The sequence below is a fragment of the Falco biarmicus genome, chromosome 16, assembly GCF_023638135.1.
Source record: "Falco biarmicus isolate bFalBia1 chromosome 16, bFalBia1.pri, whole genome shotgun sequence".
Taxonomy (NCBI): domain Eukaryota; kingdom Metazoa; phylum Chordata; class Aves; order Falconiformes; family Falconidae; genus Falco; species Falco biarmicus.
Window position 1 is genome coordinate 820,567 of NC_079303.1, and position 15,280 is coordinate 835,846.

General features: G+C 65.3%; 1 protein-coding gene across 1 annotated transcript in view; it reads left to right on the top strand.

The window, feature by feature from the left end:
* Positions 1-15,280, top strand: part of NAV1 (neuron navigator 1) — a 76,507-nt gene that overhangs the window by 53,298 nt on the left and 7,929 nt on the right. Inside the window, 18 exon segments of the mRNA XM_056361728.1 lie at positions 6,080-6,218; positions 6,411-6,708; positions 7,130-7,823; positions 7,922-8,377; positions 8,582-8,623; positions 8,801-8,952; positions 9,636-9,806; positions 10,373-10,425; positions 10,598-10,621; positions 10,715-10,792; positions 10,973-11,056; positions 11,240-11,351; positions 11,977-12,098; positions 13,932-14,128; positions 14,231-14,393; positions 14,483-14,657; positions 14,878-14,975; positions 15,099-15,194. Coding sequence (XP_056217703.1) covers positions 6,080-6,218; positions 6,411-6,708; positions 7,130-7,823; positions 7,922-8,377; positions 8,582-8,623; positions 8,801-8,952; positions 9,636-9,806; positions 10,373-10,425; positions 10,598-10,621; positions 10,715-10,792; positions 10,973-11,056; positions 11,240-11,351; positions 11,977-12,098; positions 13,932-14,128; positions 14,231-14,393; positions 14,483-14,657; positions 14,878-14,975; positions 15,099-15,194 — 3,154 coding nt within the window.

Genomic DNA, 15,280 nt, shown 5'->3' on the forward strand with positions numbered 1-15,280 from the left:
ACTCAGCTTTGGCTGTTCCGGCCTGACCCTTTGCCACCATCCCAGCGAGCCTGTGAAGTCATTTCTCGGAGGGGACATCCCAGGGGGCACGGCTGTGGCCCTGCACGTGGCCCGGCGTGTGTGCGGGGCCCCAGCCTGGCCGGGGGGGGTGGCAGGGGGGCGGCTGGGGAAGTGGTGTTGGATAAATCCTCGCTGCATTGTGCTGTGTGCTGGGGCTCGGTGGGGTTCCTCCCTCCAGCTGGGGATGGACAGGGGATGGTCCCAGAAAGGGGCCCCAACACCCCGCTGGGCACCGCCACCACTGAAGCACCCCTCCTCCGCGCTGCGTTCCAGCCAGCTCCTTGTTTTGGGGTTTGGGTCAGGGCGCCCAGTGGTGACCCCCGGCGCCTGGGGCTGCCTGGGCTGGGCTGCTGTGGCAGCAGCTGCATGGAGCATGTCTTGGGAAGGGGCTCCTGGGGTTGTGGGGCTCAGGGGGTGCAGGGCGCTCAGGGGTCAGTGCACGCCCAGGGTTTGGAAAGCTGCTGGCCTCTGCGGCCGCTGGTGGGGCTGGGTGCGGACGCGGAGCAGAACTGAGCCCAGGGCTGGACCTCGCACGCCCACGTGCCCTGGAGAGAGCTGCTCCGGGGGGTCTGCCCCCCAGACCTGGCTGCCCACCCGCTTGCTGCTCAGGATCTGGCTTTGCTGCTTGCCGTGTGCTGCCTGTGATGGGGCCCGGCCACTGCAGGCAGAGGTGTCTGAGGCCACTGGCTTGTCCAGACAACGGGAAAAATAGGAATTTCGCAAGCAGGCTGAGTCACACCGCTCCCCACCCCGGCGCTGCCCTGGGACTCTCTGGCCGCTGCACGCAGCCGCTGAAGCCCACCATGCCACCACGGTGGCCACGAGCAAGGCTTCATGTGCCACCATTTCCAAAACAGCTGGAGATCCCCACATGGGGACACACTTCCACCGGGGTTTCAGGGTGGGTCAGGGGGTGACCCTGCATTGTCCCCTCGCCCCGCAGCGGGGCTGGCTGAGCTCAGCAGCCCCGCTGGCATGGTGGCCAGGCCTGTGGTTGGGGTCCACGGCTGATCTCATTGCTGCGGGCAGGCGCGTGCTGGCTGACACCCCCACGGCATCAGCCTGGCTGCCTCGGGGAAATCAGACCCTGCTATTACTGTGGTTGACAGCGCAGAGCTGGAGCAGAAGTGCAGCCTGGCCACGGGCCCCCCCTCGCAGGAGCCACGCACACTCTGGGTTGGCGTGGGGGGAGTCCCCTGGGGACCTGGGGGGCCGGGGACCAGAGGCAGTGCTGCCTGGAGGACAGGGAACTGGACCAACTGCTGGGATGTGACGCTGATTCTCTTCTGTTGGGTGAGCTTGGGCGAGTCAGATCCCCTTCCCTGCCTCAGTTTCCCCATCTGTAAGGTCCTTGCAACTCCCTGTTCCTTTGAGCGCGGCTTCCATGAAGGGTGCCAGATCCCGGTACCCAAAATGGAAGCGGGAAGCACCTGGGGTCGGGGAAGCCTGGCCTGCGGCAGGGGCTGGTGCTATTGGGGGGGGGGGGGTACCTGGGGGTTTGGGGGTGGTGTCCTGGAGGGTACACAGGGGTTTGGGGAGGGTCTGAGGAGGACTCAGAGGAATCTGGGTATCCTGTGAGTCTGTGGGGATCTCAAGGAGTATTGGGGGGGGAGTTGGGGGCTGTTACAGGGGCATGGGGTGTGTGCAGGGAGCTGTGGGGATCCTGAGGGAGGTTATGGGTGTTGTGATGCCCTGTGGCCGTTCCTGAGGTGGATGTGAGGGGGAAGCAGAGCCACCCCTGCCCATGCCTGCGGGGAGTCCCCAACCCCCCGATCGTGATTTATGAAGCTAATTGGTTTTTCTGCCCCATTAAGTGGAGTAGAAGGAGAGGGAGGGGAGAGCCCTGGCTGTGCCTCCTCACAGGTCCTGTGAGGTCCTGCCACGGCTGCAGGAGGCTGTGATGGGGGATGCTGGTGACATGTCTGCAGAGCCCCCTCAGTGCCATTGAGCCGCTGATGTGGGGCGTGGAGACCCCCCGTGCAAGCCCCATATTTCCTCCCCTGCAGCGACCACGGCAGAGCAGGAGGAAGGGGCCAGGGCAGGCCAAGGGGGCCTCACTGGTCCAGGGTGGGCCTCAGGGCAACGGCAGGGATCCAGCAGCACCCGCCTGGCAGGGGCACGAGTGCCGGGGCCCGGCTGGTGCGGGGCGTCGGTCTGGCCTGCGGGCAGGTGCCCGTGCGGGGCGAGATGGATGGGCTGGGGGTGCCCCCTGCGCAGGGCTCGGTACCGGTGCCTGCCGGTGGGGCTGCTGCCGCTGACCGCGATTCTCTGACCCTGGCTCTGGCGGGGCCGAAGCTGCCCTTTGGCGGCGGCCGCTGTGCCGGGCCGTGCGGGGCTGCGCCCCCGGCCACCCTGCGAGCCCCGCGTCCGGTTTCGGGCCCCGGGGGAGCCGGGGCTGCCGCTGCGAGCGCTGCCGGCGCGGCGGAGGGGAGGGAACGGGCGGCGCCGGGCTGGGGGGCGGCGGAGGGCGGTGCTGGCCGGGCCGGCTGCCCGCGGGACCCCGAACGGCGGCAGTGGCACCGGGGGCTGCGGGCGGGGGGCGGGCAGGGGGCCGTGCTCGGCGGGGGGCAGAGGCGTCGCCTTGCCGCGCCGGGGCGGGCGCGAGGAAGGAATGACCGATGTCCCAGCCCGCGGGGACCGGGCCTGTTCCGCCGAGGCTGCCGTTAACCCTCTGCCCGCCGGGGCCGGGCTGGCCCCGTGTCCCCGCAGTCCCCGGGCCGGCGGGGACCCTGCCCCGCGGCGCTCCCGCTCTGCTGCGCGTGCGAGAAACAAGGACAGAAAGGGGCTTTTTGGTCGATGAGGCGCGGGGCGGCGTGGGTGCCCTGGCCGGGGCTGGGCTGGGCTGCGGGGGCCGCCGACTCCCCGGGACCCTCGGCCGGAGGTGGTGCCGTCGGGGAGGCGGAATGGGGGGCGTTGAGGGGCGCTGGGGCCAGGCTGGGGGATGGCCTGGGGGGCACTGGTGCTGCGTGTGGGGATGTGAGTGTGGGCTGGGGGCAGCTGGGGGACCCGGGCTGAGACTGGGGGGGGGGGGCGGGGGCGGGGGCATGCTGGGCTGAGGAGCACCAGGGACAGGGGTGGGAGTTCATGGGCTGGACTGGGCGGCCCTGGGGCCGGGTCCCCGAGCCCCTCCCGGCGGGGGTCGGGGGGCGGTCGGGGATAGCCGGGCTGCGGCCGCTGCCGCTTTAAGGCGCGGGCAGCGCGGGGCGGTCCCGCCGCCGCCCCTCCCGCCCGCCCCGGCGGGGCCGCGCTGCCGCGGGCAGCACCATGCTGCGGGCGGGGAGGCCGCGCCGCGCCCCGCGCCTGGCCAGCAGGTACCGTACGGGCACGGACGGCCCCGCACCGGCACCGGGCGCGGCGGGTAGGGCGCGCTGCGGGCGGGCGGGTGGGCGGCCGGAGCCCGGCCCCGGCAGACAAAGCCGCGCGCCCCGGGGCCGCACCGCGGGCGGTGCTTTGTCTCGGCCACGCCGCGGGGGGGAAGGGGGGACCCGGGCAGCGCGGCTCCGCCCGGCACCGCTGCATCGGGGCGGCTCCCCGCGGCCGGGAGCGGGGCGCGACCCCCCCCGCCCAGTCCCCCGCCTCACACCTGCAGCGCGGCTGGGCCGGGCTCCCGGAGCTCCGGTACCCCGGGCCGGCGGAGCTGACCCCGCCGGGGCGGGGCGGGCGGCGGTGCTGCGTGCCCACCTGGGCGCTCCGGAGCGGGGCACGCCTGGGCCGGGGCGGGAGCGGAGCATCCCCGCGCAGCCGCTCGCACGGTGGCCCTGGGCCAGGTCCGTCCCCCGCAGCCGCCTCCCCGGGCCGGGGCCGGGGCCGGGTGTGCGTCGCCGGTGCCGGGGAGCACCGCAGGACGGTCATGCTGCCGCAGCCCCCACCTCGCTGCTGCTGCTGTCCTTGGGCATCCCTTCCTTGGGCATCCCTTCGCTGGGAGCTGTCAGGGGTGTGGGGCTTGCGGTTGTCCCGATGCATTGCTGCCTTCAGGGTGGGTTTGGTTCGGTGCCGGCTGAAGGGAGGTGGGAAATTGCTCTGTGTAAGATGGAGGGGCTGGAGCACAAAGCAGGAATTGAGTTTTGCCCCCCAGCATAACACTGCGGCGTCGCTGCCCCCTGTTTGGGGTCTGTGGGTGGCACTTGGGTGGCCTCGGCTGGCAGGGACCGGGGTGCCAGGCACCGAGAACTGGTATTTGCCAAGGAGCTGTCAGTGCTGTGGTGCAGCCTGATTTGAGGCTTTCCTTGCTGTGCCGGCTACAGCATATGTGTGCCAGTTTTGAGGAGCCCTCAGTGTGCCAGCCACGTGCCCCATAAGAGAGCCAGAGACATCCCACAGCGGGCAGCTGGCTCCCAGGCTTCACCCCAGGGCTTGAGTGCTCTTGGATCTTGTCTGTCACCTTCTGTGTTGACCTTCCTTAGCATGGGATTGCTAAGGAGGATCCGGGGCCACCTCCTGCCCCAGTTCAGCCCCGGACCCTGTGCCTGTTTCACCAGAGCTCTCCAGATGCCTGGTGGCAGGGTGGCAGGGGCTTCCCGTGCAAGGCTGGGAGAGCATTTGAGATTTGCCCTGCCAGGCCACTAAAGCCAAACTGAAGAGACGCAGCACTACTTTTGGTCACAGCCATGCGTCCACAGGAGCCATGCCTTGCTCCCAGTGCTGCCTGCTTCAAGGGTGATGCTGACACAGGAGAGGAGCATTGTTTCATGCTCCGGGGTGGAGATTTCTGTCCCAGTGAGAAGTCACCCTCAGCACCAGGGGCTGGTGGTGGGAGATGCTTGGAGCCAGGCAACCCATCAGCACATCCCGGGCATGTGGTCATAATTAAATCCCATCCTGAGCAGCAGAGCCTGTGGGGCTCTGTTGCAAAAGCTGCTGTGGGGATGCAGGGGGCTGTGTCCATCCTGGCTGTGGCCAGTCCCCGATGTCTGGGAAGAACAGGGTACATGGGGCTGGTTGGAGAGGGTGCTGGAGCTGCCTGTGTCGCTGTGTCCTGGGGTTTGGGCGTCCCAGAGGGGATGGTGGTGGCTGCAGCTTGTGTCCTGGCACCCTGGTTGGCAGGGACACCCAGCAGGTGCCCTCTTCTCTGCCAGGCCACACTGTCCTGTCCCCAGCTCAGTCAGGGGTCACAGTGTCACTTGGGTGATGCTAAGCAGATTCCCCAGCTGCTGGGGCTCTGGTGCTTGCTGGGCTCCTGCATCTCTGTGGCCCCAGTGTAAGCGACTGGGCCTGGCCACAGCCCCTCAGCTTTGCTCCCCTCTCTTACACCGCTGCTTGTCTCCCCCAGCCTCTTGCAGCCCCCTCGGAGGCTGCAGGGCCTCGCTGACCTACTCAGCTGCTGACCTGAAAGGGGCCGTGCTCATCCTGCTGGAAAACGCTCTGTGCCTGTCTGTGCTGGATCGCCCTCGGCACAGCCCTGTGCTGCGGGGCTGGCCGGGCCCGGGGGGTGCGCAGGCAGCTGCTGCCCCGGCACGGTGCAGACTGGTGGCCCTGCAGATGGGCTTGCGCACGGTCCGCTGCGCCCCCAGCACGGAGCAGCTGCCCTGGCATAGCAGCGGTGCCCATACCTGCTGCCTCTGCCTGCTGCGGATGCTGGCTGCTGGAGGGGGGGAGCAGAGTGTGTCGAGGCAGTGGGTGGGGGCCACCCGAGGAAGGGTGGATGCTGCGGGGCGGCTGGTTTGTTTTCTCCAGCCAGTCCCTGCCCTTTCCAGCGATGCTCCAGATCTGCTCAGCGGGGCAGGTTGCAGGGGGCTTGGTACCAACTGCAGTGCTGCCAGCCCTGCCAGCGTGGGTACTGGCCTCCTCATGTTGCACAGACACCATCCATGGTCCAACCTCCCCCCACAGCGGGGTCACTGGGCCTGGTGTGCTGGTGGGGCACCGAGCCTGTGCCAGGCTGGAGCCCACCGCAGCCCTGCAGCAGGTGCTACTGGGAGCTTAGGTTTGCGCCCCGCAGCCCCTGGAGCGGGGAAATCCCGCAGTGCCGGGCAGAGCTGGGGCTGGCAGGGTGGGTCTGATGCTGTCTCTGTTCTTGCAGCTGGGATGAGAGCAGCTCCATCAGCAGCGGCCTCAGCGATGCCTCTGACAACCTCAGCTCGGAGGAGTTCAATGCCAGCTCCTCGCTCAACTCCCTGCCCTCCACCCCCACCGCCTCCCGCAGGAACTCGGCCATAGCGGTAGGTGCCTGTGGCACCCAGACCCTTCCTGGGATGCCGCTGGTCTGTGGGAAAGAGGGGATGGAGGGTGCTGGTGTGGGGGAACTGAGGCATGGCGTAGGGTGACAGTGCATCCCTCTCCCAGCTGGTCGGTGCTCTCTGGGAAGTTTGGGGTGGGTGCCAGGAGCGCCCCTGACTCCGCTCTGCCCACAGCTACGCACGGACTCAGAGAAGCGCTCACTGGCAGAGAGCGGGCTGAGCTGGTACTGTGAGGGCGACGACAAGGCACCCAAGAAGCTGGACTACGACAGCAGCAGCCTCAAGATGGAGCACGGCTCCTCCAAGTGGCGGCGGGAGCCCTCGGAGGGCGGTGAGGAAGGGCCCAAGGGTGGTGAGCTGAAGAAGCCTGTCAGCCTGGGCACTCCTGGCTCCCTCAAAAAGGGCAAGACCCCTCCCGTGGCCGTGACCTCCCCCATCACCCACACGGCCCAGAGCACCCTCAAAGTGGCAGGTGAGACCCAGTTCATGCAGGGTCCAGCTGCTCTGATGGGGAGAGGGTTGGGTGGCACCTCTGTGGGCCTTCCCTGAGCACGCTGGCCACGGGATTCCCAGAGGCAGCGCTCAGACCCAGCAGCTGGAGGTGTGCTGGAGCGGGTGGCAGGGCTGTGCATCCTTGCAGGCACGTTGTGGGTCTGGCCCCATGCTAAGCCCTGCTTGCTGGTCTGCCTGCCCCATGGCCTCGTGGCCACGTGCCGGGCTGGAGGCTAGCTGGGTGCTTGAAGGCCTGGCCACGGCTCTGCCCTGAGTCCCGGGATGGTGGCATGTCCCTTCTTCATCACACCCCTGCATCTCCAGTACCACTGTCCTATCTGGACTAGTTCAATGTCCCCAAAGCCTCCAGGGACGCTAACTTGGCCTTCCCTACCCACCAGGCAAGCCTGAGACCAAAGCCACCGACAAAAGCAAGCTGTCTGTGAAGAGCACAGGCCTGCAGCGCTCCTCCTCCGATGCTGGCCGTGATCGCGCTGCTGATGCCAAGAAGCCACCCTCGGGCCTCACGCGCCCTTCAGCCTCCAGCTCCTTCGGCTATAAGAAGCCAGCTCCTGCCACTGGCACAGCCACTGTGATGCAGGCTGGGGGCTCAGCCACACTTGGCAAGATCCAGAAGAGCTCTGGTATCCCCGTCAAGCCAGTCAGCGGGAGGAAAACCAGCCTGGATGTCTCCAATGCAGCCGAGCCTGGTTTCCTGGCCCCAGGGGCTCGTTCCAACATCCAGTACCGCAGCCTGCCCCGGCCAGCCAAGTCCAGCTCCATGAGTGTGACCGGTGGCCGTGGCGCAAACCGGCCAGTCAGCAGCAGCATCGATCCAAGCCTGCTGAGCACCAAGCAGGGCAGCATCTCTGTGTCACGGCTCAAGGAGCCATCCAAGATCAGCACCAGCCGTGGCACACCAGCCCCTGTGAACCAGACAGACCGCGAGAAGGAGAAGGCCAAGGCCAAGGCGGTGGCACTTGACTCTGAGTGTGGGACGCTGAAGAGCGTCAGCTCACCTGAGAGCACACCGAAAGCCCAGGCCAACCTCCCGCCAGCAGCCAAGGTGGCCGAGCTGCCCCCCACGCCTCTCAGGTACGATCCTTCCACCTTTGAGGGCAGCAGGTGCCCAGCACCCAGCTGTGCCCAGCACTCCAGTCTCACCTGCTTCCTTACCTAATTTCCCCCTCTAGAGCGGCTGCCAAGACCTACGTGAAGCCTCCCTCACTGGCCAACTTGGACAAGGTCAACTCCAACAGCCTGGACTTGCCCTCCTCCAGCGAGCTGCAGCCCCCACACACTGCCAAGCTCCAGGACCTGCACCCAGCTGGTGGGCACCTCGCGCCCTGCTTCAGCCCCAGTCCTGCCCCCATCCTCAACATCAATTCGGCCAGCTTCTCCCAGGGCCTGGAGCTCATGGGTGGCTTCAGTGTCCCGAAGGAGGGCAGGATGTACCCCAAGCTCTCAGGGCTGCATCGCAGCATGGAGTCCCTGCAGATGCCTATGAGCCTGCCCAGTGCCTTTTCAGGGGGCAGCACCACTACCCCAACCCCTGCTGCTGCACCCCCTGCCAGCACAGAGGAAGAGGAGGAGGAAGAGGCAGGGGAGCTGGGCTGGAGCGGGAGCCCACGGCTTGCACATCTGGACAGGTATGGCTGGAGGGAGGGCACAGGGCTGCTGGGGCACCTCCCTGCGCTCAGATCCCTCCCTGCCATCCTGCTGCGACCTTTGCCTGCTTTGGAGGCTCTTCCTGCTACATTTCTGGGGAAAAGCTCCCTGTCCCCGCAGCTCAATCCCCATGGCACCTTCCCTCATCTGTGCAGGGATGTCACTGATCTTTCCTTCCCTTCCAGTGCCAACCGCGACAGGAACACGTTGCCCAAGAAAGGGTTGAGGTAAAAGTGCCCAAGTGACTTTTGGATGGCGCTGGGGAGGGAGGGTGGGCATGTGGAGCTTTCTGCAGGGGGCTGGTGGTGCCCTCCATGCCGGAGAGGCTGGGCTGCAGTGCAGTGGGCAGGAGCCAGGATGGTGCTGGTCCACTTCACCATGCCTGTCTCTGCTCCGCTCCCCAGGTACCAGCTCCACTCCCAGGAGGAGGCCAAGGAGCGGCGCCATTCGCATGCCATCAGCAGCGGGCTCCCTGAGTTGGACGACCAGCAGGAGCTGCCCTCGCCCCCTGCCCTCCCCATGGCGCTGGTTGGGAAAGGTCCGCTCACCAGCATCGGTCAGTGCCCTCTGCTGCCAGTCCCCTTCTGCTTGCAACAAGCCCTGTGCCTCCTGCTCCCCATCACCCTGTGCTCCCCATGTGACTTGCTGATGTTGCCCCGGGTGCTGCTTTTTTCCATGACACTCCCAGCAGCCCTGACACTCAGCACCTGGTGCTTTTGGCCCATCGAGGTGCTGGGTTGTGCCCAGGGGCCAGGCATGTTCATCATCTCCACCTTCAGGGCATCCTGGGGCTCTGGCCACAACTCTCTGCTCCTCTGGGGGTGCCTGGCAGGGCAAGGGGTCAGCCCTGCCCTGCTCTTGCCAGGACCTACGTGTTCTTGGAGGGTTTGGAGGGTCCAGGCAGACAGGTTTGGGCTGCTGGTGGGGGGCAGCAGGTGTTGAAGTCCTCCACTTCTGCACCCACAGGTGATGGGCTCTGGCATGGTGGTGCCCACTTTGCCCTGGGGTGATGGATTTGTTTCTCAGCCCTGTGGTAACCTTGGTGCTGGCGTCCACATCTTCCCAGTGTAAATCTGCATTTCAGCTTTCCCTCAGTCTCTCCCTGCTTTGGGACCATGATTCCTGCTTCCTCTCTGCATCCCAGCTCTTGTGGATTGCTTCCAGCCCTGCTTCCCCATCCCAGTCCCAGGTTCCCTGGTGTGATTCTGACCCTGCCTCTCCCCTGCCTTCTCCTTGTAGTGAGCCCCACTGCCACCGCAACCCCACGGATCACCCGCTCCAACAGCATCCCCACACACGACTCCACCTTCGAGCTGTACAGCACGTCCCAGATGGGCAGCACCCTCTCCCTGGCCGACAAGCCCAAGGGCATGATCCGCTCGGGCTCCTTCCGGGACCCTGTGGACGATGGTGAGAGTGTGCTGCACTCCTGCCCAGGTGGAGGGGGCTCTTGGGGGCGGCGACAGGACTCCCCGCACACTTGTCCCTTCCTCCTGGATCTGCTGCAGCACTGTTGGATGAGTTGGTGCATCCAGTCCTCAGCATCAGAGGAGGGGACAGCAGCCCTGAGGGGCCTGGTAGACCCCTCTGCTCTGGGCTACAGCCCACCCTGACCACCATGGGTACCCTGTGGCCCTGGGTTGGCCCCAGGGTGTTGTGGCACTGGGGACACAGGGACCCAAGCAGCCAGGGGGAGTGGCAGAGCACCTGGGCTCAGCCAGAGAGGAGGGTGCAGGTGGAGGGTGCTCCCCACACCCTGCTGCACACCGTGTGCCGAGGGAGGTCATCAGCCACACACTGAGAAACAGGCAGTGCTGAGCAGCTGCCATCCCACCCTCTGCCTCCCCCGGCCCCCCCACAGAGCCCCCCTCCACTGGGAGCTCCGTCCTCTGCACCCTGCTATGCCCTGCACCTGCAGCCATGGGGATGCTGCTGGCCCGGGGCACCCTGACGGGCTGGGTTTTATTCTGTTGCAGTTCATGGATCGGTGCTGTCCCTGGCCTCGAGCGCGTCCTCCACCTACTCCTCCGTAAGAGCTGCCTCTGTGCTGCGCTGCTTTGTGCATGGCTGGTGGGGGCCTGGGTGGGAAGGGGGGGGGGCTCTGTGCATGCCTCTGCCTTGCGCCAAGCCTGTCCGTGCCTCGCTGCCCTCCTGACTGCCTGCCTCTGTCTGTCTGTCTCCCTCTGCTCTCGCACTGCCAGGCTGAGGAGAAGATGCAGTCTGAGGTGAGCCCGCACCCTCTGCTCGTCGCCTGCCCCTGCCACCATGGCGAGGGTGAGCAGCTGGCCCCTCTCACTGCCTCTGCTCTCTCCCCACAGCAAATCCGCAAGCTGCGCCGTGAGCTGGAGTCCTCGCAGGAGAAGGTGGCCACCCTGACGTCCCAGCTGTCTGCTAACGTGAGTCCCTGTGGGACCTGCTGCAGGACACACCGCTCTGTGTCCCTGCAGTGTGTGGGGCTGGTGCTGCCCTGCGCCCACCAGAGCCTTGGATTCCCCTTTCCAGCCTCTCGTGTCCCACACCTGGCAGAGGGTGCTCACCCAGGCGTGGGTGCTCACCTGTTTCTCCACTTCTCCCAGGCCAATCTGGTGGCAGCTTTTGAGCAGAGCCTGGTGAGCATGACATCCCGCCTGCGGCACTTGGCAGAGACCGCTGAGGAGAAGGTGGGCACTGTTGGGATGCCGAGTAGGTACTGGGGGGTACTGGTGGTCCCGGAGGGTGCTCGTGGTGCTGGGGGATGCTGGACTTCGGTGAACCTGCTGTGACATTGCCCATCCCAGTGGTGCTCTTGAGGTGGGCCCTGTGCTGCTGGGACACACTGTACAGCTCCTGGCTCTGCTCCCCAGGACACTGAGCTGCTGGACCTGCGAGAAACCATTGACTTTCTGAAGAAGAAGAACTCGGAGGCCCAAGCTGTGATCCAGGGTGCACTGAATGGCACTGATGTCACCCCCAAAGGTAAGGTGCTGCAGCCCTCCCGCTGCAGGGATGTAGCCCTTCCTCAGCTACTCGCCCAAACCCAGCTGGGCTGTGCCTGCCTGGAGGTGCCCAGAGCACATCTCGCTCATGAGGTGTTCACATGGGAGGCAGCGTCCCCTGGGCAGCAGCTCTTCCCCTCCTGGGACCCCTGAGCATCTGAAGCCAGGGTTGTACAGCCAGAGCTGTCACTGCAGGAGATCTTGGCACTGGTGTGGGGACGGGGTGGTTGTCCTCCCTGGGGCACTTCCTCACTGGGCCCTTTGCTGACAGCCCAGTTTTGGCTGCTGATCTTGACTTTGTTCCCGTGAGTGCTGTTCCTAGTCCTGAAACCACAATGTGAGTGCAACGTGCTGGCAGGGAGGTGGCCTGGGACAGGAGCAGAATGATGTACACCCTGGGCATCTCCCTAGAGTTGGAGGCAGCGCCCATGTAGTGTCTGAGCCCCCTGTTGTCTTACCAGGTGGCTCCGAAAGCTCAGAAGGTGTTTGGGTGTGAGCAGGGAAGCTGTGCAGGGAGGAGAGTGCAGGTGGCTCTGGCACTGGGGCAGACACAATTTGCTGATACCTCCTTTTCTGATCTCTCCTGCTTCTCTTGCTGGTCCTAGAGCTGCGCATCAAGCGGCAGAACTCCTCTGACAGCATCTCCAGCCTCAACAGCATCACCAGCCACTCCAGCATTGGCAGCAGCAAGGACGCTGATGCGAAGAAGAAGAAGAAGAAGAGCTGGGTGGGTTGGGCAGGGCACTGGCAGGAGTGGGGCTTGGGGAGCCACTGGCAGGGTCTGACTGGGGTCAGGCCCACAAGCCAGCTGCTTCTTGGTCTACCGTGGCATGGTGGTGTTTGTCTCCTCTGTCCCCTGGGGACAGCACTGATGAAGAGCGTGTAGCCACCATGGATTGTGTTTTGGTGTGTTGGCCAGGACTTCTCCAGCCCCTCTGGGAGTTCTCCAGCCCTGGTCCTGCACGCCTGCTCCCTTGTTTTTTCCTCCCGTCTCCTGCCCCTGCAGGCTCTGGCAGTGCAGAGGGCCGGACACCTCGGCCAGGCAGCCCCTTCCCTGCACCAGACAGCTCAAAGCTGGATGCACAATTAAGTCTTGCTTTGTTTTGTTTCTCTCCCGCTATGCTGACCTCAACTCTTTTTTTCCAGGTGTATGAGGTAAGTCCTATGCCGTCCCTTCCACCACGTGCCATGCCCTGCCAGGGGCCTTGCTCCATTTTTCGGGAATGGTGCTCATGACACTACCCATCCCATCCATCTCACTGGCACTAACCCCCCGCATGGGCCATCCGGGGCCCCCAGCCGGACTGCGTGCACCTTGGCTGCTTCATTTGATGTTAAGGCCAAAACATGCATCCACGTGGATGGGCTGAACTGCCCCAGGCGGCTCTGAGGCAGCAGGAAGGGCTTGGTTGGGGACCTGTCCCATGGATGGGGACAGTCCCCTTCTTGCCTGGGGAAGGCAGGTATTGTCCTGGCTCCCTGTGGCTAGATCTTTTTGGACGGGCACCTCACTGCAGCCCTGCCTGTGGCACCGGTGTGTGGTGCTGCCTATCTCTGCATTGCCAGGGCTGGCCTGACATGGCCCCAAATGGCTCTGTCCCTGTTGGGACCCACGTGAGTCCCAGTGCTCCTCTACTCTCTCATCGTCAGCAGAACCTGACACCCACCTGGTTTTTTGTGCTGAAATGCAGCACTCTTGCTTTTGGGGTCACACCAGACCAGCCCGCCTGGTGCCTGTGGGAGTTGGGCTGGATCCTGCCTGTTCTCCATCCCCTCTTCCTCCCACCTCCCCTCGGAGCAGGTCTTGGCCCTCCAGAGGACCTGGTGTGAGCCCGGGGTGCCTGTCCTGCTGCTCTCCCACAGGCTGGTGGTGCATGTGCAGGACCCAGGCCCGGTTTGGCCCCCGTGCAGTGTCCGTCCACCCTCCCTGACCTTGGCACGCCGCTCACCCGCCCGCTGCTCTCTGTGCTGTGTGCATGCTGCATGCCTGGCTGGGACCCCCGTGACATCTTGCAGAGGGCTGGCGGGCCTGCTGTGCCTCCAGGAGGACCCCACAGTGGGGGTGGGACGGTGGGATGGTAACTGTCCCCTTGCACCAGGACCCTGGCTGTGGAGTAGGGGGATTGTCCCCCTGAACACCACTTGCTGGGATGGCTGTGGTGGGGGTGAAGGTCAGGATGGAGTCGGCCCTTCCCGACAGGTCGGGGTGCTGGTGCAGTGCCTGAGCACCCAGTGTAGGTGCTGGGGGAAGCCTGGCTGGGACGGGGGTCCCCCTCTGGGGCTGTGCGCGCCGTCCAGGCTGGGGCTGGAGCATTGCACAGAGGGCTGTGCACCCCCTCCGCCAGCTGTGCCAGCAGAGCAGGGTCAGGCTGGTGCCTTACCCGGGGCAGTGGCAGTGCACAGTGCAGCCTCGGTGATGGATACGGTGTTACTGGTCCCAGCTCAGGCTGTCTGTGGGTCCTGGGCAGATGGTGGTTCTAGGGCCGGACTGAGCCCTGTCTCTGCTTTCAGCGCTGCACTGTCGGGCTGTCCCTAACAAGTGCCTTTCTGTCACCTGTAGCTGCGCAGCTCCTTCAACAAGGCTTTCAGCATCAAGAAGGGACCTAAATCAGCCTCGTCCTACTCGGACATCGAGGAGATCGCCACGCCAGACTCGTCGGCCCCCTCTTCCCCCAAGCTGCAGCATGGCTCCACAGAGACCGCCTCGCCCTCCATCAAATCCTCCACATCCTCGTCTGTGGGCATTGACACAGCTGAGTACGTGGGGCCAGGATGGGCAACACGGAATGGGGAGGGCCGGTCGTGGGGGCTGCAGGCTCCCACCCTGGACCCTGTAAGACTCTCTCTCCCTTGGCCCAGGCTCTTCCAGGCCCATGGTGAGGGTGAGCCAGAGAAGAAGGAGGTGTCGGAGCTTCGGTCCGAGCTGTGGGAGAAGGAGATGAAGCTGACGGACATCCGCCTGGAGGCCCTCAACTCGGCCCACCAGCTGGAGCAGCTGCGGGAGACCATGCACAACATGCAGGTAAGGACCACTGCCAGGAGCCTGACTGGCTCTGAGCTGTGCTGCCGGCGTCCAGCTCCTCACCCAGTGCCGTAACTGGTTCTCCCCAGCTGGAGGTGGACCTCCTGAAGGCCGAGAATGATCGGCTCAAAGTGGCTCCAGGGCCCTCGGCAGTGCCAGGCTCTGTTCCTGGCCACGTCATGAGCACGTCAGCCTCCTCTTCACCGCGGCGCTCCCTGGGTCTCACCCTTGGCCATGCCTTTGGCCCCAGCCTGGGGGATGCAGGTAGGGGTGACAGAGCTGCTGGCAGATGGGGAAGGGCTGGGACAGAGACTCTGTGTGTGATGGGAACGTGCTGCTGGTCACCTGGAGGCAGCTGTGCATGGGGATCTGTCATGCCACCGGTGCCACAGTCAGCCACAGCAGGATGTGGCTCGGGCTGGTCCTGGTCAGGCCTGGTGGCTCAGTTCTCCCTGCCAGCACAACCTCATTGCTCTGTCCCTAGACGTGTCCCCTATGGACGCTGTCAGCGCTGGCACCCAGAAGGATGAGCTGACACTACGGATCGTGGTGCGCATGCCGCCCCAGCACATCATCAAGGGGGTAAGTGTGGGCTGTACAGGGAGCCTGGCCGGTCCCAGTGCCATGGCCCTGGGCAAGGGGCACAGAATGCCTCTCTGGGGCTGGGTGTAGTGCTCTGCTCTGCACACCTGCCTTGGCTCCTAGGACCTCAAGCAGCAGGAGTTTTTCCTGGGCTGGACCAAGGTGAGCGGGAAGGTGGACTGGAAGATGCTGGATGAGGCTGTCTGCCAGGTCTTTAAGGTAGGCGCATGGGGGCCGCTCCTCTGTGAGCCAGCCTTTTATACTGCTCCACTGTGTCTGATGCTCTCTGGCCCAGGTCCTTACCA